We start from the raw sequence: 25,466 nt of genomic DNA, 5'->3' as shown, positions 1-25,466 counted from the left end.
GGTTCGGGTTACACAAGGCAGAGCTGTAAACGGATAATCAAAAATCTGAATCCGATCCACATCGGAATCTGTTTAGAGGTATCCATATTCGGCCAAAGAATATCCGTCTTCGATCTGAATCCGATCCATTTACATCCCTACTAGGGAGGCACCTTTCCCTCTACCTTCGAATGCCCCTTAGAGTTATGATCTAAGTCTCGGAAAATTGAAGCGGGTGTTTCATTGGTGGCCGACAGATGTGGCAATTCAAATTTTGGATATCCCTATTCCAAGTCTTAACCAAAAGGATAGGTATATTTGGTTACCTACGGCGAAAGGGATATTCCCAGTCGCCTCAGCTTATAACCTATTAATGTATACAGATGCTCAGGTAGTGGAGAGTGGTTGGCTAAAGATGTGGCATGTTCCAATGGCACCAAAAGTACTATTCTTCTTCTCCCGTTCTTGGTTATTTAATGCTTGATTCTGGGATTCATATAATATTCTATTTCTAAGAGGTTTTCGATAATAAAATCTTGGGGTGCTGTTCTTTGTGTCGCAGTTTGTGCTCAGTCACATGGAGGTGGGCATAATGACCACTCTATCTTCTTGCACAGGCTGTCCATGTGTCTGGGCGTAGGCTGTGCTAGGACACAGAGAACATTCTCCCTAAAATCTATTACCAAAAACAAAGAGTAGTTAATTTTCTGAATTATATAATTTTCGCCAAGAGGCCATATGATGACTACCACATTAACCACATAGCTTTATGCTTAGTATATTATTACAAGAAATATGTTTTGGTGTTGTTCTGAAAAGGATCCTGGAAAATTCTAACAAGAACGAATGACAAAGGCCATTTTATCTTTCTACCCAACTGGCCACTAGGACAGTTCAGTGGTTACCTTAGTAAGTTCGTGTATTATATGTGTATCGGAACGTTTAATTCAAAAAAACATATTTTACCCTATATTTTCGTATATATGATAAAAAAAAACTTGTTTTTTAAGTGCACCCGTGTTATAAACATATTAAACGTGTTTAATACTTTTTAACTTAAGTTTTGTTTTGTTTAAAAAAAAATACTCAAACCTTAAAGAAGAAAAAATGCAAAACAAAACCCTCACATAAAACGATTTCGGTCTTCTTCTCTTTGAACCCTAGCTGCCGCCGACTACCCCCATTCTATTCATCTTCTTCATCTCTGGTCTCATTTTAGTTCAGGTGGTCGGCGAGACTTCCTTTGAGGCTGAATACCCCCTGCACCCGTTCTATTATCTGTTCCCATTTCAGTTCACGTGGTCGGTTAATTGCAGTTGGGTAAATCAGTGATTGCAGAGGCAGACAAGTTCGGTTCCTCTTCTTCTTCTCCGTCTCCGTTCGCCAAACGGTTGCAGCAGTGATTGCAGTGGTGGACTGGTGGGAACACTCAATTTGAGGATCTCTCTTCTTCGCCTATGTAAGTCGTTCCTCTTCCTTTTCTCTATTTTTTTTTTTTTTTTTCCTACTTCATCTCTGTGTGGTTTAATTCACGAAACAAAAGTTTCATAAACAAATATGATTCTAGTAACATGAGTTGAAAAAACTGCTATTTGATGCAATTGATCATTGACTATAATTCTAATGCCATGTGAAGTAGTAGACCATTAAGCCCAAGCTTGACAGCAGATCATTTGAGCTCTACATATGACTATATAAATTTTTAACCTGCTACTAAGGTACATGAACATCCATTGGTGATGTTAGCTCATCTTAGAGATGAATTCTAGAACACATTGTCTTTTTTTGTTTTTTCAAATGTATGATGAGATACTTTCATTGATATTTTGATTTGATAAATGATAGTCTTATGAGATGTAATAGGGGATATTATATTGTGTTTATTTTAGTTGTGAGATTTCTTTTTGATAAAATCATTGTCTATATGCTATTATTATTTTTATTAGGTGGTTCTATAGTGAATATATGCCCGTATTTTTACTTATAGAGTGGCTGTATTAAACACGTATCGTATTATTGCCATATGCATTTTATCACACTGGATTTTTGAAAAGTATTATTGCCATCTAATCTGTTTAATTGCCAAACGTATCCGTTCCGTTCAATTGCCTTTCCCAAACTCACTAACTAAGACTCTCTTTGGCATAGTTTATATTTATATTTAGGATAAATTACACGTCACCCCCTAGTTTTCAAATGAAACTCAGATTACCCCCTTGATTTTTTTATCAGATCCAGTCCACCTTCAACGGATGTGCATCCCAGTATTACTGCTCCGTTGATCCATTGGAGAAGCCTTGTTGGCTTCAGTCTCTATCTCACTTACTGCCATAAGAAAATCAAATCCATCAAATATAAATTGATTTTGAGAGATGGCACAAGACATCCATCAAACTTCCTTACTTATTGGATCATAGTTCAAATCCAGTAAACATAAATTGCCAAAGTTTGGTGATCTATTGTACGGAGAGATATATTTATGAAGGCAGAGCTACCTAATGTAAGGCGAGTCAACCACTTCCTGGAGGCCTATGGTGACTGCTCAGGTCAAGTAATAAATCTTTCGAAAAGCAAAATATTTTTTGGAAGAGTCACAACAACTAGAAGAAGAAGAGTGCAATCAGTGCTTCAAATTCCAGCTTGTGCCTTCCCAACAAGGTATCTAGGAGTTCTACTTATGAAGGGCAGAGTGAAATGGGATATGGTACAGCCGATGGTGGATCAATTCAATAAAAGATTGGCGTCTTGGAAGGGGCGACTTCTGTCTATGGCAGGGAGAATTGAACTAATACGCACAGTTTTGAGTAGTGTGCCAGTTCATAACTTTTCAGTGTATCTTTGGCCGACAAATGTAATTGAAACTATGGAAAGATGGATTCGCAATTTCATCTGGTTAGGAGATGTAGACAGCTCTAGGGCTATTACTCTTAGTTGGGAAAAGCTGTGTCAGCCCAAGAAGGAAGGAGGTTTGGGAATTCGCCGTTTAAGGGAGTTAAACTTAGCCTTGATTGCTAAGCTCGCATTGAATATTTACTCAGATAATTCAACTCTAACAACCTTTTTGAAAGGGCGACTAGTGAGTAAAGATGGCACTCTCAAGAAACCTGGTGGCACATCTACGCTCTTACCTGGGCTGAGGAGAGTTTGGGAATTTATTCGGTCTTCAGAACGATGGGTAATAGGAAGTGGAGACTTTGTAAATTTCTGGTATGACAGATGGGTAGATAACCAGAGTGTTGAAGATCTAATACTCCCCCTGCACTTGCCTCGAAGTTTAACGGCTATGGTAGCAGATTTCTGGAAGGATGAAAATTGGGATCTACCAACAGTTCAAGATGCAGACCTTCAAAGAGTTTTCAGGAGGATTGAAGAAAGCAGAATATCATGCAATAATAGGCCTAATATGAGAGTTTGGGCTTACACCAACAATGGGCAATTCACAGTAAAGTCTGCTTGGGAGGCGCTGAGAAGAAAGGTACCCACACCGGGATGGACATTGAATGTTTGGAATGGAGACCTACATCCTAGAGCTGCAGTTTTTGGATGGAGATTGGCACAAGGAGTGTTACCAACTGATCATTTGGTTAGCAGGAAAACAGTCCCTTTAGTATCAAGATGTGACCTTTGCTACAGTGACAGTGAAACGATAAATCACCTGTTTATTAATTGTGCTTTTGCACATCAGATTTGGATGGAAGTACTGTATGCCTTTAATCAGACCTGGAGTGGTTTCCCAACCATTGAATTGCTATTTTCTTGGTGGCGCAGGAGGACAAGATGGTCCCATTACCTAGAGTTTGGGATATAATCCTAATTATCTGCTGCAAAAATATCTGGTGGGAGCAGAATAGAAGAAGATATGACAATTTGAGTAGAACTCTTTCAGAAGTAATGAGGCTATGCTACAAGGAGGTAGGAGAAAGCCTACAGGCGAAAGGTGGAGTGCATGTAAAAACGGTGAGTGACTTAACCATGTCACATTTATTCAAGGTGAATATACAAAAGACACCAGCAAGAAGGATTTTAGAAGTTCGATGGAAGCAGCCCCCAAGAGGGTGGTGGAAGCTAAATATCGATGGCTCGTCTTTAGGGAATCCGGGCTCAATTGGAGTAGGGGGTCTGATTCGTGATCACTTGGGAAAGGTGATAAGATGCTTCTCTGAATTCCAAGGTGAAGGAACAAATTACATGGCTGAGCTAGGAGCCTTCTTTTCAGGGGTTGAACACACAAGAGAAATGGGTGTGAAATTTATTTGGATTGAGTGTGACTCTGAAGCGGTTGTCTACTCAATCCTTTCCAGCAATCTACCCTAGAGTCGATTAAACATGTGGTGCAAAGCAAGCAACTTTCTTAGCACCATAAAGTGGCGAATAACCCATTGCTATAGAGAAGCAAATTCAACTACGGATGCTCTTGCTAGACATGCGGCAAAAAGGAAGGAGAACAATTGCTGGGTGACAGCACCACAGTTTATCAGACAGACCATTTATTGGGAAGCGCTAGATCGACCTTTCTATCGTTTCACTTAAATAGCATAAGTATGTAATCACCCAGACCAAATATGACCTGAAGGTTTTAAGCTCAAGGGTCATGTTTTTTGGGGAGATTAAGTTGTTTTTCTCAGTTTTCTTTACACTGTAAACATCCTTTTATTGTAAATACACATTGCTGATCTTTAGCCAAAAAAATATTGTATTGAGAGATGGACTGCTAGTATTGGGAGATATTTACTTTTTTGCTAGATATCAACTTTTATGTGAATAGTTTTAACAATGTAATTTTTTGTTAAACAGGATCTAGATTGAAGAAGCATAGATTGCATGTGGATTCTGATGATTTTTTTTTTTCTGTTTAGTTATTGTTTTCTTCTCTTGAAATAAATAAATAAATAAAAAATGGTCTAGATCATATTTAGCAAAAAGGGGAACGACAAAAAAATGAAGTAAGGGTACGGGTTTTATACGCTAAAACATTGCAAACGGACAGTTAAATAAAATGGTAAAAAATAGAAAACGAACGATACGTATTTTAAACGTTTATATTTAAAAAAAAAAAAACGAATAAAAAAAGAGCACTATTCTCATATAAATTGAGGAATTTTTATTTGAAATATTGCTTCTAATGTTCAAAACATCTGTAACATAAAAAATTATTCCATACATATTCCACAACCCATTGTAAATTCCAAGACATGTCATCTAATATCATCCAATATCAATTCCCAATTCATACACCATAACATCCAAAGTTCAGCAACGTGGTTCGACGATGGTGTTGCTCATTGTTGTCACAGCCAATACACTAATGGAGTGATGCATGTTTAGTTGGAGTTGAGAGTCATCACTTTAAAAATCCTTTTTTAGTAGATGCATCAATTTGTAGCTCATTTTTAGGGTCCCCTGCATTGACCTTGAGTTGAAGGTGATATCATGAGAAATGTAGCCTTCGAATCATCTTTACATCGGTGAAAGAATCAAGTGGATCAGAGTTCGGGAGAGAGAAATATGATCGGTTAAGTAAACCATTGTTTAACATGTCCAAGTCCTCAAGAATACTAAAAGAACAGAAACGTATTTTAAATGTGTTTAAAACGAAAATGTTTATCATTTGCCATTTTTGCTATATGTTTGGAAAAACGATAAAAAAACTGGAATTTTAAACATGTTTTTGCTAACAAAGGTCCAAATGATTAAGATCATGATGGAAGTATGAGGCTGCATTTGGTATGACTTCTTGGAATGTGTCGTCGGCTTAGAATGCATTCCTGATTCCTGAATGCATACCAAACGCAGTTTAAAAGTCTTTGTCGTTGTTGACGGGTTTGTATCCCTTGTAACAACAGCGTTGGAACCTGGATGTAGGCTCCTTTTCAAAGTAATTCAATCAGAATAAGATACCGAACCAATGGCTTTGATTCCTACAAGCCTACGTACAACAACAGAAGGATGACTCCTGGAAGCGCACTTGAAAGGCCCTCTCGCTCGTAAATGAGGGCATTTTCGCCATTAAATTGTTACTCTTTAACGGTCCAACAAACTACTTAACGGCGTATTTTAGCGGAATCACTGTTTCAAGCTTCAGAGATTTTTTTTGTAACGGTCCCTTTTTTTTAGCTGGAGTGAGGGGATACTAACGGTCGAATTGTTTCAGGACTCAGGTCGATCAAGAGAGAGAGAGACAGATGAGGAAAAGAAAAGATCGATTAAGATCAGAAGAAACACCAGAAGACGAAGAAACATGCAACGAAACTGGGAAAGGAGGGAAAGGGTTTTTCGCTTGCTACCTTCTGTGCTCCTTGAGCCCCAGATTCAAAGGCCAGACCTACATCGGGTTCGTAGTCTGCTTTCTTTTTCTGTCTCATTTCTTCTTCACTCCAAATAGAACTATTTTCTCTGCTCTAACTGCGATTACTGAATCTCACGTTAGTTAATTTGATATTTGATCACTCGAAATTCGTTGATTTTCGATTTATGCAACCCTATTTTCTGTACAGCTCACCTAATTGTTCTGTGTTCAGAGTTTTCTTCAATTACTACCTACTTAAAGCTATAAAATGCTCAAATTCTCAAAAAAAAGGTTCTTTTGATGAAGCCCTCAAATTTTAATGTCTAGATCCCATATTCGACTTCAAATCTTTCCCGTGCCTGAAATTGTTTTCAGAAACCCTAGGACAAGATCTAATTCCTGGGGTATCCTAGTATGTTTAAGACTCTGCCCTCTATCCTACTCCGCCGATTAATGCAGTGCCAAACAAATTCAACAATCTAATTTGGAACTTTCTTTAGGAAATATATGTTGTTCTTATCTGTTTGATTTTTGTTTCCATTAAGAACATTCAGTGTGTGGTGAGGCTCTCTCTCTCTCTCTCTCTAGTCGAGTAGAATCTTTCCAAATAAAAAATTGAAGGTTTATGATACAATTGTGCAATCACTGAACTAACAAGACATATTTACATAATTATAGGTTTACAGTAAACCCTCGTCGTCGGATTAGGCAGCATAATGGTGCAGTGACAAGTGGTGCTTGGAGGACAAAGAGAAAGCGCCCTTGGGAAATGGTATTATGCATATATGGTTTCCCAACTAACGTTTCTGCACTCCAGGTGTTTATCCTAAACCTTAAATATGTCTTCTGTGATGGAGTTTCTTTCTGTTGAAATTTGTTTGATGTGGAAATTAAAGCTTTCCTAATTGCCATATCTATGAGGAAAATCTTACCTTGTTGTTTTCAATTGGAAGTGCTTCCTCTATTTTGTTTTATTTATCTTCTGGTACACTAATATTTAGCATCTGTACTATTGTTTCTCCTATCCTGCACTGAATAGAGATGTGTGCCATGTTGTTGATTAAAATTGTTCAATCCTAACCTTCTGCTAGTTGGCCATGTTTTAGTTACTGCTTGGATAATTCTGATAATAAATGTAATTTTTCTGCCGGAGTTTTGACTGTATGTGGTAAGGGATATAAAGAATGGAGGTTACATTTCCTCAAGGCACCTGAATCATAGCCCTCCGTTGTCATTTGGGAGAGTTTTCAGCTTCTCTGTTCGATGATACTTAGTACTTCTTGGCTGAAATTGCAGTTTGAGTGGGCCTGGCAGCATCCAAAGAAGTCATTGGCTGTTAGAAAAGCAGCTGCAGAATTTAAATCCCTTTCTGGCATTGCCAATAAGATCAAGCTTGTCTATACAATGCTTAATCTTCCTGCATGGGAGAGGTAAAATATCTCCTAGAATCCCCCCCCAAGCCCCTCTCTCTCTCTAGATTACTATGTCTGTTCATAAGTTTTTTGTTTTTTTTTTTCATCAGCTTGAACCTCACAGTAAACTTTTTCTCGACAAAGTACCTGACACACTCTGCTGGATGGCCAAGCTTGCCAGTACATATGAAAGTCCAAGTTTGTTCAATGGATGAACTTCCCTGCTACATAGGAGGTGGACAGATTTTAGAAGATAATGACGATGTCCAGGAGGCTGAAAATGATTACGATGATGGACCAGTAACAGAGATGGGTACCTGCTACATAGGAGGTGGACAGATTTTAGAAGACAATGAAGATGTCCAGGAGGCTGAAAATGATTATGATGATGGACCAATAACAGAGCTGGGTATAAAAGATCACAATTTTGCTGAATATCGGTATGGCATTGAAATGACTGCTGCTCATGTCCAGACCAGAAGGATGGAAGATGACAATTGTTTTGGGATGCCTGAGGGCCCCCTCACTCCAAAAAGAGATCACAGGGTTCCCGGTTTTGCTGGTGAATGCTGTATAACCAGCTCCTTAGGCACCAAAGAAACATTGGAAGATAGAGATATCTTTGAGGAGACTGAAAAGGGTGATAGTAAATTAGGTCAGCAAGGAGAACTGCAAACAACGGAAGTTACTGGTAATGATCAACCACCATCAACTGATGGTCTTCTTTCCTCTCCTGAAGTTGAGATAATAAATTTGTCAACTCCCACTCCTGACCGGATTATTCATTCGTATCGTAGGAAGAGAAAATTTCGAGTTGTTCCCAAGATTATTGACTTGACAGAGTCACCAAACTTTATCCAATTATGAAATGTTGGATATGTAACCTACAATCGAAAGATGGAAATCAATTTCTGGCTCGGAATAAAGAATTTGTTTCTTCGATGTATCACACCTTATAAAATTCATTTTTCAATAAAAAAACGTGTATTATATCCCTCTATGCTGTTTGATCTGAACTCTTATGGTTAGTTATTGACCACGAACTTATTTGTTGAATAAACTGTAACGATTGGTTTAATTCAATGGGTTCGTTTGATTGTAACAAAGAAGGTTGCAAGCAGAATTTGTAACCTTACTTTTTTGCCTCTTGTATAATGATGTGGCATTATGACTGCCCACTATCACCTGTGCTTGCATTCTAGATGAGGCTTGGCATTGCTGCATCTACTGCCACTGGCACCAGCCGAGCTACTGTTGACCTGGCTGCATTTGCCAGTGTAACCTTCTTCATGCATGACATAGTGTGACAAACCCCTCCGCTCGAGCTGTTACCGGGATCATCACCAATCCAGCCGTCAATGGTCATGTCCCGTTCGCCAGGCCCAATGGTCAGTCCTCCCCATTAACAATGGTGTTCCCCACAATAACAGTAACCATCATCAACAACACCATTCTCTTCCTGACCGGCCTAGGCGGTAACACCATAGCTTTAAAGGTGGTAACCCATCTCATCCCTAAGATTGTGCTGCTGAACGACATCGGCTCCGACTCCCTCTGTTCATGACAGCTTCCATCTCCAATGCAAGACAACCGTTACTACTGCTGCCACAGTGACGATGAAGTGCCCTAGGTTCGGACATGTCATCTCCCAGATTTCCTATTGAGAATTTCCCTCTTTTAATGCCAGATTACTACTCTTCAGGGTGAGAATTTCTTTCTCCGATGAATCAAAGCAGAGCTGCAGCATCTGAGGGGAGAGCTTCAATATCTTACTAGGAATGGTTGGAGCAATAGTAGGAAATTATTCTGACCAGTTCTGAGAGACTACTGCGACAATTACGGAATGTGTGGTACAGTAATTGCGACACAAACTAGTCACCATTCTGCCATTGTTTGGAAGGATACAAGCCAAAGTTGCCTGGGGGCTGGAACTCCATGGATTGATCGGATAGGCATTGATTTTCAAGCTTACAACACTCACTTGTAACCATTTCGGCTACAAACAGATATACCATAATTTAATATCAAACTGTACTGGCTAGGTGAATCAAACACTTATCACTCTGACCAAGACATGCATGGGTTGAACGGTTTGAATTTTGTAACTATTTTTGTTTTAGTAAGAAACTGCAGTAAGACCAAAAAAGAAATAGGGAGAGAAACAGAAATGTGATGATGGCGTTCAGGAGTAATAGCCATTTGCCCAACTGATCTGCATCTGCAACCAAATTGGCTTGGCATTCAAAGTCTGACAAGAAATGGAAGTAATGAACAAGAAGTTTCGGTGAGAAGAACAAACGATGCCCTTTAATATCTAATTGAACTGTGTGCATGCGTCTGTGTACACCCCCATAGAGTCATTTTCTCATCTTACTCTCTCAAGGCATCCTTCAGAGGAAAACAAAAAATAAATAAATAAATAAAAGATTTTTTTTCCATCGTACTCTCTTATGGTACACTTAAAAATAAAATCATCATTAACAGAGACCAGAAAGATTTTCTGTGCTGATTTTTTTCAGACTTTAGCACATGACTTAATCAAGAGCTCAGATTCCTTGCTTTCAACACAAAATTAAATCCCTATAGGACCTGTCGTCCAACTGAACAAGGCATGTCTAGCCAGTTACAAGCTATATACAATCCAGTGGATTACATTCCGGGTTTGCTCTTTCAGCCTCCATATGTTGCTTAAGCTCTTCTTTATTCTTTTTCATGACTCAACAATCTCCACACTGATCGGTAACCCATAAATTTTGGCCATAACCTTGATTTGTAAGGGAGTTCAAGCTCATATGTGAGAAATTTTATGCTAAAAGCCAAAGCAGGACAGAAATGAAGCTTATGGAAGAAAAGCACAATATAATGTGCTACTTCAATGAAGTTCTTTATAAACAAGAAACAAAACACACAAAATTTACATAATGCAAATACATGGATTAACAGATTATAGGAAGGTACAAATACAAATACAAAGACAATATATTTTGCCAAATAATGAAAGCCCAAGGAGAAAAGAGTGGCATAAGAGCACATTCAAGAAAATGCCACTGCAATTGCTGCTGCTCCTGCTCCTTCACACCACTTGCCAAGCCGAAAAAATGTCCTTCGGAATACACGGTCAAAGAAAGGCCACACAACCAAGATGGCAGCTGCTGTTTTTATTGCTGCTGCAGATCACCTTGCCAAGTCAAGACAATGTCATTAAGAACTGGCTTTATATCCTGTCTTAGTATCTGCTGATACTCCGGCGTATCTCCACTAGACTTCTTAAGCTCAACCATATGGAAAGATGGAGTGACCTCAAAAATCTCTGCATCAATAGAAAGAACACCTTTCCTCCCTTCCTTTGATCCCTCCAATTTCAACAAACCCCCACTTATCTTTTTCACCTTCAACTTCAGTAACCTAGCAACTTCCTCCAGCTTAGAGATGATAGCTGAGACAGGCTCCTTGGATGTAAATCGTGCCTCCCTCTTATGAACATTTTCATCAAACAAACCAGAGAGGTTAAATCCTGCTGAAAGAGAAATAATATCAAAAGCATTCAAATTATTAGGTCTGACCAGCTCCTGATTTGTCTCAGCAGCAACAGCGCTATTCTCAGAAGAGCTGAAAAGTGAATCAGCATCCATAGGAGCATGTTCCTCACATTCTCTTTCAATTGTAGAGATGGATTCCAAACCCTTTCTGAACCAAGAGTTGTCCTTGATCTTTGTGATAGAAATCCTAGTATTTGGGTTCGGATCCAAAATCTTGGACAGCAGCCTGCGTACTTCCATAGGAAACCAATTGGGGCATTTAAACTCTCCTTTTCCAATCTTCCTATACATCTCCATCAAATTTGAATCCTGGAAAGGAAGAAAACCAGCCAGCAAAACATACAAGATGACCCCACAAGACCAAACGTCAGCTTTAGCTCCGTCATATCCTTTTCTGTTGATTACTTCCGGAGAAACATAGGCAGGTGTCCCACAAGTAGTGTGGAGCAACCCATCTTGATGCTTGGATTCAGCAAGGGCACTCAACCCAAAATCTGAAACCTTCAAATTTTCATTTTCATCCAGAAGTAGGTTTTCAGGTTTCAAATCCCGGTGATAAACACCTCTGCTGTGGCAAAAATCCACGGCACTAATCAGTTGTTGAAAATACTTCCTTGCAACATCTTCCTTAAGTTTCCCCTTGGCCACCTTGTTGAAGAGCTCACCTCCTTTAACATATTCCACGACGAAGTAAATCTTGGATTTGCTAGCCATAACCTCATAAAGCTGTACAATGTTTGGGTGTTTAACAAGTCTCATTACAGATATCTCTCGCTTGATCTGTTCATCCAGCCCAACCTTCAAGATTCTTTCTTTATCTATTACCTTAATGGCCACACTCTGGCCAGTCTCAAGGCTTCTCGCATGGTAGACCTTAGCAAAGGTGCCTTGCCCTAATAATCTCCCTATTTCATACCTTTTCATCAACACACTCTCTTTATTTTCCATTCCAAGTTACAAACCCTAAAACATAGCAAGTTAAGCCCTCCTGCTTATACAATATACACACAAATCAGGAGTTACTAGGAGAAAAGAAGCTCATCCGTCTTCACAATGATCGTGTTGTAACACAACAGGCTTTCTATGGCTTGTGGCCCCACTGCATATTTGAGCATAGACCTGGGAAGGCAAGCAAGTTATATTTCTAATCTCATTTAGGATGAATGAGAATTGCTCAAGTACAGCATCAAATTCATTGACTTCAGAGAAGGAATTCTTGACGCTCAAGCACATCTTTCAGCATTCCCAGATATATTTATTTGAATTGTTCAACCATTGGATGCTGTAAAGAAAAAGAAACCAAGTTAAATTCGTATCTTCGGCTTAGTAGCAAATAACCATATAGGACCAGCAGTATATAGTCAAGGTTTTAACTCAGAAAAACTATAGGGCTCAAGAATCCAAAGTCAATCTGCATGCTTACAAATGTGAAACTTGAAACTGGGACAAATATTATTGAAACCACAGAGCAGAGAAGAAAATTTTCAAAGGAAAAAAATGGAGAATGAGAGGAATACAAATAACATTCCAATGTCAGCATCTACCTGATCATCTAAATTCCAGAATCAAATGCATAACAAAATTACAGATTAAGCTAGAAGCATATCGAGATTTGAATGGACAGAACTGTAAAAAATTGACAATGAAGAGTTTCCAACAAGTCAAGAATACAGTCTTGTCTGAGAGAGGAAAAAAAAAAAAGAATCGTGCCCTTAATCTGTAATCCTATATAAAATATGAAAATTTCTCGGTTTGACTCTAAGAAAACTAATATGAGTCTAAGAACAACAAGAAACACAACGATGAGAAACTAAACAGTAAAGAAAAATAGGGACAAGGGGGCAGGATTTCATTCAGAATAAAATACAGTAATAAATTCCGATTACAATTTCGGACGATAATGGGTCAGGATTTGAATTAAACTCACGGAAACGAAGCAAAAAATGAGCTTCTAGCGACCAAGAAAATGATCCAATGGACAAAGAAACACCCACTTCAAACCAGAAAAGTTCCTATTCAAAAACAGCAGAGTAACAAAAGTGATATGAACAGTTGCCTCGGCCGAATATCTATTTTAGACAAGAAAATTGAATTCATTCATTTTACAGAAGAATCATGCAACAAACCAAACTCGTAAAACCAAAAATCACATCCAGAAAACGGAAAAGAAATTTCAACAAAAAATGAAGCAAACCAGAAGAGACGATAACCATCATAAATTTATATGAACCTAAAAGCAATTAGAAGAATCTGAAATTCTGATAAGATTTAAAGCACAGAAATCACGAACCTTACCTTTCTATCTATTAGATTAGAAAAAGAAGAACACGAAGATTGGTCGAAAGAAACTCAAACAAATCAGAATTCGTATGCGACATACGCCCACAGAGAAGGAACTAAGAGAGAATATACACCCGCAGGTCACAACCACCAATTTCGATACGAGAGCGATTCTTTTTAACACCGCCGATGAGTCGACCGGAACCGGCTGTTTAAAACCGAACCGAATCGAACCAAAGTAACTTGGTTCGTTTTTTGTGTCCACAACTGTAATCTTTTTTAAGTTTGGTTCGATTTCGATTTCATACTTAAAACCGTTAAATTAAATCGAATATCTATTTTCAAACCTAATAAGAAATCGTATAAAATTATATTTTTTTTAAATTTTTAATCAAATGTAGATGATAAATTGATTTCCAATTTATTTTTTGGGAAAACATTTAATGGACTATTGTCCTAACAAATAAGTCGGTAGAAACATTAACAATAGGACCTATATCAAATATGAAACAAATTAAACCTATTCAGAAGCTGAATACAAAATCGAATAAAATCAAAATTGAATTGAATCGATTTGATTTTGATTTTGGTTTTGAAAATATATTCATATTCTCCGTTCAATTCAATTTTAGTTTCTATATTCTGTTTCTTAAACTGAATTGAAGAACTTCTATAAAAAATAAAAATAAAAAACTAAATTGAATAACTAAAATCGAATCGATTAACACCCTTAAGCCGATCAAGGGAGACCACAAAAACTTATCGAATTAGATATATTGCAGGCGGCAGGAATCAGTATAGAATTAAGGATAAAAACTTTAAAAAACAAGTAAAAACAAAACTGTTTGATACGGTCGGTCGATTTGTATTAATATTGGGTGAGCCCAATACCATATTCGATACCGATTAGAATAATAAACAGTGGACATGATGAGATTCCAATCGTTGATGCGTGCAGCATGCAACCAAACATAGTTTGCGAAATGGAATCTCTACGGTTCATTTACCACAAAAGTTCTCTACTTTACAGTTTGTTTTACTGAAATACCCTTTTCATCTATTTCTGCTGGTGCAATTTGATTAGACACGTGGCAGCATAGGGAGGGTAGCTAATGAGGTAGAAAATTGTTTGTTTGTTGCTTTTGCAGATATTTTGTCGCAGGGCGCAACCCGGTCACAAGTGTGCTTAGCCTTTTACACGTGTCTTTCACCTGCTACAGTTAGTAGTCACGAGAATGTTAAAGGCATGAAATGAGTACTGACTGTGCCGGTGAAGACACGTGTAAGGGCTCCAACGACCAAAACCATCAGCAATATGCGCCGATGCCAAGAAGCCAGAGTTTGTGATCTCACCATGTAGTGGGGCCAGTACCCTTGGCTATAGTGGGTCCCACCACTACATCAACCCAACCCTATCCTTTTTTTTTATTTTTTTGTGATACCGCTCTATCACATGTATCCATGGAATATGGATTCTATGCTAGGGGAAGGAGGACTTCGATATGGAACAATTATCACCTCCAATTCGAGGGTACTTTCAATTCTTTCAATTCCTCTAATAAGGGGGAGTGGATCCCACCTTAGGCAGTATTTCCGGGCAAAAGGTAAGGTGATCATTTTTGCTTTATATGAGGAATTGAAGGAATTGGAGGAGATAACGACTCCTTCAATGTGAGGGTTGGGTTGATATAATAGTGGGATCTACTACACTTAAGGTAGAATTTCCATGGAAAATAAATTGAATTTTTATAATCAAGGGTTTTTTACAATTACCACCCCAAAATCTTTACTATCTACTATTACCTCTTCCAAAAACTTTCAAACAACTATTACCCCCCTCTTATGCATACTAACCACTAACTGGCCCCACCGTTACATTTCTGTAACGATGGGAATTAGTCGTGACAATGTGCCGTTGTCACAAATTTTCTAGGACCAAAATGCCCTTCTGGGGTGGTAATTGTAAAAAAAAAAAAAAAAAAAAACCCATCGCCGTCTCTTCTCCTCCTCCTCCTTCTTCTCCTTCTTCTTCCTCCTTCTGTGTTCTTCTTCTTCTCCTTCTTCTTCTCCTTCTGTAGCATTATATATACTTCGACAGTATGTGCCCATAGTGTATAATTTGAGGCACCATTCTACTTAATAAAGGTGATTTTGAACATTGACGGAATCCACAGAAGGTTTAGAATCAGCTATTGTAATTTATCAGATATAACTTCAGCACACATAGAAGAAACCAACTAATTGCAATTAACTAGAATTCCAGTCTCCAGACTAACACCACCAAGTCATATCAATCACAGATAATATTAGAGAGGCCACCAAACACCATCTACAACCTCTACGCAAAGGGAAGTCAACTGCAGGGAGAGAGATTTCTCTCTGTACAGAGAACTGAAACCCCTGAAATCGCAAGGGATTAGAGGGCTTTGATTGCCCTGAATTTTATGATGAATACTCTCATGGATACAGAGAAAATAATCCCAATGTTGCGTAGAAATCTGGTGACAGCAAGATGACTTATTGAAAAAACCCTTTTCAAGATTAGGGTTTGTCAAGAAATTGCAAAAATCTGATCTGATGACCGAGAAAAAGAAAATCATACTTCAATATGATAGTCACAGGCTAATATATCATCTCCAAGAGAACAGAACAGAACAGCAGCAGCTATATCAATCATCAACTACATAAGAAACAACATCCATGCGGAGATTGAAAAAAAAAACCTCTTGTGCAGAAACCCTAATTCGAATTGGGCAAAAAACCAGAAGAATGGCAGTAAAATTCCAACAAGCAGTGCATGTATTCAGCAGCAGTCAATCTCTCCCTTGCGAAGAGCAGTCACTTTCAGTAAAGGACGGTGATGGGTTGCAGAGGAGGAAGAAGAAGAAGAAGGAGAAGAAGGAGGAGAAGAGACGGCGATGGGTTTTTTTTTTTTTTTTTTTTTTACAATTACCTCCCCAAAAGGGCATTTTGGTCCTAGAAAATTCGTGACAACGGCACACTGTCACGACTAACTCCCACCGTTACGTAAATGTAACGGTGGGGGTCAGTTAGTGGTTAGTATGCATAAGAGGGGGGGGTAACAGTTGTTTAAAAGTTTTTTGGGGGGGGGGGGGTTAATAGTAGATAGTAAAGATTTTGGGGTGGTAATTATAAAAAACTCTATAATCAAATATAGAAGAGTAAATTACTTGTACACCCCCTGAGGTTTGTCCCGTTGACTTGTATACCCCTACTTTTTAAAACCTTAATTTCATACTCCCTAGGACTTACTAGATATATATCCATTCAATTAGGGTGAACTGTTAAGTGATTTACCAAAAAAAAAACCTGTTAAGTGACGTTGTCAACCAGTCATAAATTTTTAAAAGTTTAAAATACCCTTATGACAATAAGAGTTTTCCATAATACTTTTTTAGATAAATTAGAATCTATTGAAAGGAAAAATCGAGTTTGAGAATTTCACTCATGGGGAAGTAACGTCGTCTATTAAGAATCTGTGAACCAAGAAAAAATTGAATCGAGTTTGGATTTCCGTTCCTCTTTCTTTTCCTCATTCAATCAATCTCAACGAAAAGGCTCAACGTCCCTAAGAATGATTTATGCATACATGAGTTTCAACAATTCCCCTAACAGGATTGCTATAAAACAACAGAAAAGAGAGAAAAACTAAAGCAGCAGCATGGAAAGGTCATATTCACAGTAAATCACAGTTTCAGGAGAGAAAGAGAGGAGAATCATTTGGTGTCATCGTCACCTGCACAAACTCTGTTGATCTTACCAGGGTCAAAATCGAATTTTGAGCCTTGGGTAGTACATGTTAGAATTCACTAAGATCATCTCCAAACTTTAGTTTATTCCCCAATTCAATCCTACTACTACTAGCCCTTCAAATTTTCATTCTTTCAGTTCTAACAACATCTACCTTGACATTGTGAAATTTTACATTTTGGAACACACTGGAGAAGGAAAAGACAACAAGCTCCATTATTGCAGTAAGAGCTTTAACATTAAATTTATTAGTTATGCTTACAAATTCCCTCTTCTTGCTTGCCATTGCATGTCAACAATCAGCAAATGTGCTCCCCCTTCTCTCCCTGAAGTTCTCCTCTGATTCTTACAATTGAGATTACCAGCCACTGGGTCTCTTCCCCCCTCTTTGGTCGATTCTCAGTGGGAGTTTAAATAGGGGCAGGGGTCTTAGGGTTTTGGTTTTAAATAGAAAGTCTGTAACCTTAAGACCGTATTATCTGAGAAACCAAATTGTCCCTCTCTCTAGTGTTTTGTGTTCTCTTTAGGATTCCAACTCTTCCTAGGGATTTATGGTGTGGAATTCTCTGTGGAGAAGTCTATCGTGATCTTGGAGATTCATTCGTGTGCTCGTAACCATAAGCTTGGCTTTTGATCTTTCTTTCGTTGCGTTTCCATGCATATTCAGGTATGATCCAAATCCAAGTTTATTTGGATCTCGTTTATGTGATCTTACATTTGGAAATAAAAGGTTATACATTACCAATTCAAGGTTGCCTCAGAATATCAAACATGAAAATTGAAGCAACATGGAAGAATGTAAACAGAGTGGCGTGGCAATTCGGACAGTTTAATATTTAAGAAATGGTCTGGATTGGCCACAAGTCAAATTCAGACTCAAATTCAAAAATGAACTCAGAACCGCAAAACCACATAATACATGCATTAGGGCAACGTATCTAAGTTTGTTTCTTCACCTTCCAAAAAGGAAAAAAATCAGTGGGTTGGTAAGCTCCATAAGCCTCCGTTGCATACCACCACATTTAACCTAGTGGCAGATTCATTACTTTTTACGAATGTTTCTCCATCTTATCTCGAGCACTTCATTTGTCCATTTGATTCTGAAGAGAAAAGGAAGACAAAATCCTCCCTTCATTAAGAGAAAAGACCAACCAAGTCCAATAGAAGAATATAGGTTCAAAAGGAACCACAAAATACAATATCATGCAAGAAATGGATATATGTAACCAAAACCAGATATCATTAGAAAGCAAAACCACAAAAAATCTCTGAATTGACAGGGGTAAAGTAAGTGAAAACAGAATCCTAATTCAATATTTGTAGAACATGAAGAGCAACTCTCAAATAATTAACAAATTTACATGACAGATTCGTCGAAAAAACATATAAGAAAATTCCTAGCTAGAAGATCTTTCACCTCCAACAACATTTTGGATATTGAGCTTCGATCTTGAGTGAGCAACGGAGTTTGATTTAGGGACAACCGAGGGCGAGAAGAACGAGAAAGAAGCGTAGCTACAAGACATTTTCGTTCTCATGTCAAAGTTCGGCGAGTAATTTCTTCTAATCTCCAACTCTTAAATCTCTACATCCATAATCCATTGCACTAGCCAATCATGTCTAGTTGTCTATCATGGAAATAGTTTCTCTCCAATGACATTTAACCACTAAAGTCGATCACACCATCCTGAACTCATCTACCATTGGCCGAGAAAGATAAAAACACAAATGTATCTAACTGTATTCTGATAGTACCCTGAGATCAGCGTTTGTTATACCATAATACCCGTTTAGTTTATTTTCAAAAACTAAAAGGCGGAAATGGGGTTGGGTATGCCGCATGCCTTAGGTAAACTAGCAACATACACCAATCACAGGACTGGACTCAGGAGAGTAAGGGGGTCTTTTTCAAAGATGAGGAGAGAGAATGACACATTTTGGGTAACCTGGCGACATGCCTAGTCTTTTCCCAAACAAAAAAATCAGTTCGTTTAGATGTCATGCCATGTTTCGTAGTTGCCCCTCGAATCCTTTGTCCTTGTTTTCCTGGTAAAAACTGACCTGTAAGGCATGAATCATATCATTTCTTCTCCAAATGAAGCAAGTCAAAGGATAAGAGGCTACTATCTTTCAATGGAAAAAAATCTCAATGTATGGTCTCACCCATTTCTGTAACGTTATTTCATGTATGGGCTAGTACCAATCATCGTGTGAGTCGGATTAGTGGATGGGTGTTGATTGGCAGGTTGAGTTGGATGAAGCCAATAAAGGAGTGGTTTCCTAATGGGTATTGTGGGTTTTAGTTAATCGCCTTAAAGTGTAAAGATTAGTGGGCCTTATTACAATTGAACCTTATTATGGGAGAAGTCTACTTGTAATCTATTTCAGGGTTAATCCTTACTCCTCATCTAAATAAAGAAAGCAACACCCATTAGTTGTTACCAATTCATAATTTATATGGAGAGGGGAGTAGACAAGACTGACAAGAGACAAAGTTATAGAGAACAAAAGAAGATGGGAAAAACTAACACTAGTGGAATTCTTCATCAATACAATATGGATTCGGGTATGATTCCAGTTAAATTTTCATTAATGCTTGTTGTATGTGTTCATTGATCCAACATATTGATCTTAAGTATTTTCTAACAATTGATATCAGAACCAATATGATTGGATCATTGAACAATGTATTGTTGTTGTTATTTGTCTCGTTGTTATGTTTTAGTTTGATCGATTCAAATTTTCTTTTTGATCTTGAGTTTACAAGTATAGTATTTCTCCCATTGTTGTCTTCTTATTCAACATAAAAAAAGAGGATGAAGATAGTAGTGGCTTGTAGCGTCGTGTACGCTCCCACGTCAATTGGTTATGTACGTTTGTTTTTTTCTTGTTGAAGCGTGGGTTTCCACCACAGAACCTGCAACACAAACTTTGGTATTTTTTTTTTTGTTTTGTTTTTTAGATGACGATGACTGATTTACAATGATTTGTTTTCTTTTTAGAAATTGGTCTTTAAGGGTAAGTCTTGAAAGTGTGTCATTTTCTTTAAAAATCACCTTTTTCCTTAAAGGTAAGTCTTGTCAAAGGAAAGATTTATTTTTTTATTTAAAGGGTAAACTTCTTGTACACCTCCTTAATTTTAAAACCTTAATTGCAGACCTCCTGGGACTAACAAAATACCCATTTCGTTAGGGTGAACCTGTTAAGTGATGATATCAGCAGGCCACAATTCGTCAAAGGGAAAAATACCCTTATGACGATAGAAGTTTACCATAATACCCTTTTGGATTATGTGGAGGAGCATGGTGCTTGCGCCCAAATATAGAGGCCCATACGAGTGGTCGGTTAGAGTGTTTGGCAAAAGACGGTTGTAGGGACACCTGAAAAGAGGCGACGACACCTTCAATCTGGAGATCGCTTACATCTCAGTGTTCTTCTTTACTAAAGAATGGAAATTTGAGTTAGGGTTTTTAATTTTTGGATCCGTGTTTGTAGACGGGGGAGCTTTACTACATAGACTTGCAGAAGGGGACGAAAGCGAAAGAAGATCCACGGAAGACATCTAGGGCTTGTGTCCCAAATGCAACGGTCTCATCCTTCACTTCTTAACCCTAGTACTCTTTGTCCCTCAACTCCCTCCTACGTCTGTGAGAAGCAATTGATCCTGAGTGACATTGACAGTCGACTCTGCAACTTAGACAGCGATGCAACAAAAAAAAGGAGGTAGACGGCTAGGGGGCTGGGAAGGAAGGGAGGACCCTTCTTTTTGCTCCGCGCTAGATGAGCATTTTTATCTGAACGGTGCATTTTTATCATCATTTCATACTCTACTACCCGATTTGTTTGCAGCTTATACGGTAAAGACGTATACCTCTTGATGTTGAACTTTTCACATAACACCTTCACTGTCTCCTGAAATGCGAACCATGATCTAATATTAATTCTTGCGGTAAGCCATGTCAGCAAATAATGTTCTCACTAATAAACTTGGCTACTTTAGACGCAGTGAGTTTGGAATATGAATATGACTGTGTTTCTATCCATTTGGTAAAATAGTCTATAGCAACCAATATGTATTCATGACCATTAGAAGACTTGATAATTTAACCGATGAAATCTATGCCCAAAGTGACAAATGGCCATGGAGAACTCAATGTATGTAGTTCTGCCAGTGGTGTACATATCAGATTGGCAAATATTGACACTTATATCATTTCCTAACATAGTTTGCACAATCTGCTTCCATAGTGTCCCAAAAATATCATAACCTTAGGATCTTCTTTGCCAACATTCTAGCATTCATGTGAGGGCCATAGATTTTGCTAATGTATTTGGTTCATTTTCATTTGTGCTTGCTCTTTGTCTATTACAATTGGGTTACACCAAGGATCAGCTTAAAACCTTATTTGTTTGCACTCATCATGGATGATTTAATCAGGTACATCCAAAATGAGGTCCCTTGGTGTATGCTATTGGCTGATGATATTGTTTTGATAGATGAGACAATGAAAGGGATTAATGCAAAGCTGGAGTTATGGAGATCAAGTTTGGAATCACGAGGTTTTAAGTTAAGTAGAATAAAGACAAAATTTATGATGTGTAATTTCAGTCAATCCAAGAGAGGTAATGAAGTGGTGAAATTTGAGGAGCGAGAGCTACCACAAAGTGAATGCTTTAAATACCTGAGGTCAACCATTAACAAAGAGGGTGATATAAAGGATAATATGTCCCACAGAATTAAAATAGGATGGATGAAGTGGAGAGGTGCATCAAGAGTATTATGTAACAAATGCATGCTTATTAAGCTTAAGAGAAAATTCTACAGGACAGTAATAAAACTAGCTATGACTTATGGGGGAAATGTTGGGCAGTTAAGAAGAGTAATATAGATAAGATGAGTGTAGCACAGATGAGGATGGTGAGGAGAATGTGAGGCAAGACCATGAGAGATAGAGTAAGAAATGATTTTATTAGAACTGAATTGAGAGTTGCACCAATCCAGAACAAGCTCTGCAAGAACCACTTGAGGTGGTATGGTCATGTCCAACGGAGACCTATGGATGCACCAATAAGGAAGAGTGACTAGATTCAATTTGACGGAGCTAAAAGAGGTAGGGGCAGGCCTAAAATGACTATTGGTAAGAAATGATATGCATGTGGTAGGGTTTGATCCTTATATGACCGAAGATAGACTTGTTTGGAGGACAAGAACCCGTGTAGTTGACCCCTTGTAGGGGAATGTTTCTGGGATGCTGCTTTGACTACTTCCATTACTTATTTTTTTTTGTACTTCCTTTTACTTCTTTTTTACTTATCTTATTTCTAAAACTGTCAGAGCCTCTATTGGATCCATGTAGCCAACCCCATTTAGTTGGGATAAGGCTATGGTTGCTGTTTGTTGTTGTTACTTGTTCTTCGTCTACAAATACTAATTGTATTCCTTCGTATGATCGTTTGTAATGAATTCCTTTGTGTAACATGAATTGAGTAGTGTATCTTCTTAGGATCCTAATGGACTAGTTTCAAGAGTAGGGTAAGCTGATAGGTGATTGACAATTGCCTTTCCCTTGATTGAATTATGAGTTATGTATTTGATGTTGAGCTCATACATAGTCAATAACCATCTAGTTTGTCTTTCTGGTAGGACTGGTTTCTCAAATAAGTACTTGATGGGGTTCTTTTTCGAAATCAATATAACAAGGTGAACTAGCATGTGATTTCTCAACCGCCTTGTGGCCCAAATTAGTGTTGTGCAAATTTTTTCTAGGGAAGAACACTTTTTGGCGTAGTCAAGGAATTTCTTGCCTCAATAAGACAATTGTTTGCTCTGTTTTTTCATCTGAACGGTGTTGTACCCAATTGATGTCTCCATGACTAACAGGTATAGCGAAAGAGGTTTTCCAAGGATGGGAGAATTAGCACCAAAGGATTAACCAAATACTCTCTCTCTCTCTCTCTCCCTGTCCATCTTCGACCATGAGTGACGAGCAATCCAAATCACAGGGTGTAAAAGTCCTTGATTCTGCTGGAAACTTCTCATGTGGGTTATACATGGTCATGGAAGTTTCTAATCATTTTGGAATGCATTGGCTAATCCGGTTGGCAAGTAAAAGTGAATCAATTGAATCGAGATCGTACACCGCCGAGTCCGATTCTTATCGGGCGATTCCCTGATCCAACTCCGATTCCTTTAACCGTTGTCAAGTCTCGAATCAATCACATTGGCAAAAGTGAACCACCAACAAAAATTGGCACTATTAAGACATGGTATGTAATTATTGTCAACTTAAAAAGGTACACCTTTCTACCAAAAATTAAAAAATAAATTGGGTAGCAACTAATTTCTTTCGATATGTCTCATTCAAGACATTTTCAAAAGAGTTGGTGTCGCGAGGATTTTCGTTAACATTACCCCACTAGTCTAGGGATGCAAGTTTCGCTCTAACGACCCAAATCCGCCCTTACCCTGAACAGGACTTGAGCTGAGATACCTTGATCCTAAGAACGGGTCAAGGCTGGAAAATTCTGGCTTTGAGTTAGGGCTGCCCTATCCAAACCGACCTTGTCTTCTTCTTGTTTCTATTTTTTCTTTTTCTTCTTCCCAATCTGGCCTAGCCCTTGCATCTCCCTTCCCCCACCCAATGGTTAGGGCCAATCAAGGTCAACCTGGCCCGACCCTAAGAGCGGGTCAAGGATGGATTTTTCTGGCCCCCAAGTCATGGTCAGGCCAGCCCTAGGTCCAACTAAGGGGACTTAGGGTTGGGTTAGAGTTTTAAAAAATCTCAAGCCAACCTAACCCTATTCAGCCCTACCCACTAGAATTCACCGAGCTATACCTATTTATTTGAGGAGAAAAGTTTTCTGTGGAGGAGTGTACCGCCCATGCCCAGACATAATGAAGGGCAAAATGACTACACCACCTCAATGAAAGGCAGAAATCTCACCGTCATAATACTTTTACAAGCATTCTAATTGACCCCTGCATGCACAAGAGCCACGCTTCCCCATAGAGAACTGTTGCCCTTTATTTGATGTGAGTCACTAATCTAATATAGAAACAATTCCTATTTAAAATTTGAGACACATTTATAAATGACCTCTCTTCCTCTCCCTAAAAAAACATGGGTAATTTATACATACCACCCTTGAGGTTTGACAAAAAGATAATTTTATCCCCAGTTTTGAAAAATTCTGTGTATCCCCTGAGGTTTGCAAACAGTAATAAATAAACCCATTCCGTCAGTTCATGACTAGCAGTGATAAAAATAAGAAGTGAACTAACAAAATTACCCTTGCAAGAAAAGGGGAAGGAAAAAAAAAAACCTGCAACTCATCTTCCCCAAATCGATTGGGGAAGATGAATTGCAGGTTTTATGCAGAATAAGGGGATGCAAGTTTGGCCCTATCTACCTGTAAGAATGAATGAACGGACGGAATTGCCCTTGCCATTGGGGTTTCAAAACCCTTTCAACCATTTAGGGTTTGCAATTGGGGAAAAATCCCAAATCCTCCCCCTTTGCGCACCTGCAACTCATGATGGAGTTGAAGCTGGGTTTGAGCTTCCATGGTTGGAGATTGGATTGATCAAAACGTCACCCTTTCAACCATTTAAGGTTTGAAATTGGGGAAAAATCCCAAATCCTCCCCCTTTGCGCACCTGCAACTCATGATGGAGTTGAAGCTGGGTTTGAGCTTCCATGGTTGGAGATTGGATTGATCAAAACGTCGCCCTTTTCTTACCATTTCTCTCTATTTCTTACCCTGCAACACAAAGAAGATCGAAGTTCAAGGTTGGTCGATCTGAAATTTGGAGATAGAGAGAGAGAAGCGATTTGCAGAGGCGGAAAGAGTATAGACTATAGTTTAGAACAAGAAGTCAAAAAGGGCGATTTTGATCTTGATATAGATACGGTAAATAGGTTTCGTTTATTTGTATATCGATTTTGGCTTCTGGGGTTTTTTTTTTTCAAAGTTGTTAGTTTGTTACCAGGTGGAGGGTCATATTTTAAGTGGGTTTTTCAGTGGTTTCGGAAGGATTCAGCTTGAAAAATTGATGCTTTTGTTGGATCTTGGGTACTGGATTATTAGCTACTTTAGGGTTTTGCAACGTTAGAGACGCTGGTGATGATAAACTCTTGTTACAAAAGATAAAAGAAAACGAAAAAGGATAAGGGTGAAGACCACTGCAAACGCAGCGAT

General features: G+C 38.4%; 2 protein-coding genes across 2 annotated transcripts; one reads left to right on the top strand and one right to left on the bottom strand.

Moving 5' to 3' along the window:
- Nucleotides 1–6,150: 6,150 nt before the first annotated feature.
- On the top strand, nucleotides 6,151–8,615 carry LOC122656852 (structure-specific endonuclease subunit slx1-like). Its single transcript, XM_043851529.1, has 5 exons — nucleotides 6,151–6,310; nucleotides 6,944–7,082; nucleotides 7,562–7,695; nucleotides 7,788–7,912; nucleotides 8,009–8,615. The coding sequence occupies exons 1-5, from the start codon at nucleotides 6,162–6,164 to the stop codon at nucleotides 8,542–8,544; spliced, it is 1,083 nt and encodes a 360-aa protein (XP_043707464.1). The 5' UTR covers nucleotides 6,151–6,161; the 3' UTR covers nucleotides 8,545–8,615.
- A 2,036-nt stretch (nucleotides 8,616–10,651) lies between these two features.
- LOC122656850 (CBL-interacting protein kinase 18-like) lies at nucleotides 10,652–12,410 on the bottom strand. The gene has a single exon (XM_043851526.1). It carries the CDS (start codon nucleotides 12,162–12,164, stop codon nucleotides 10,836–10,838), a length of 1,329 nt encoding a protein of 442 aa, XP_043707461.1. The 5' UTR covers nucleotides 12,165–12,410; the 3' UTR covers nucleotides 10,652–10,835.
- Between the last annotated feature and the right edge of the window lie 13,056 nt (nucleotides 12,411–25,466).

Source organism: Telopea speciosissima, chromosome 3 (genome assembly GCF_018873765.1).
Source record: "Telopea speciosissima isolate NSW1024214 ecotype Mountain lineage chromosome 3, Tspe_v1, whole genome shotgun sequence".
Taxonomy (NCBI): Eukaryota; Viridiplantae; Streptophyta; class Magnoliopsida; order Proteales; family Proteaceae; genus Telopea; species Telopea speciosissima.
The sequence above is the reverse complement of the archived record's forward strand: the minus strand, read 5'-3'. Positions and strand labels throughout refer to the sequence as shown.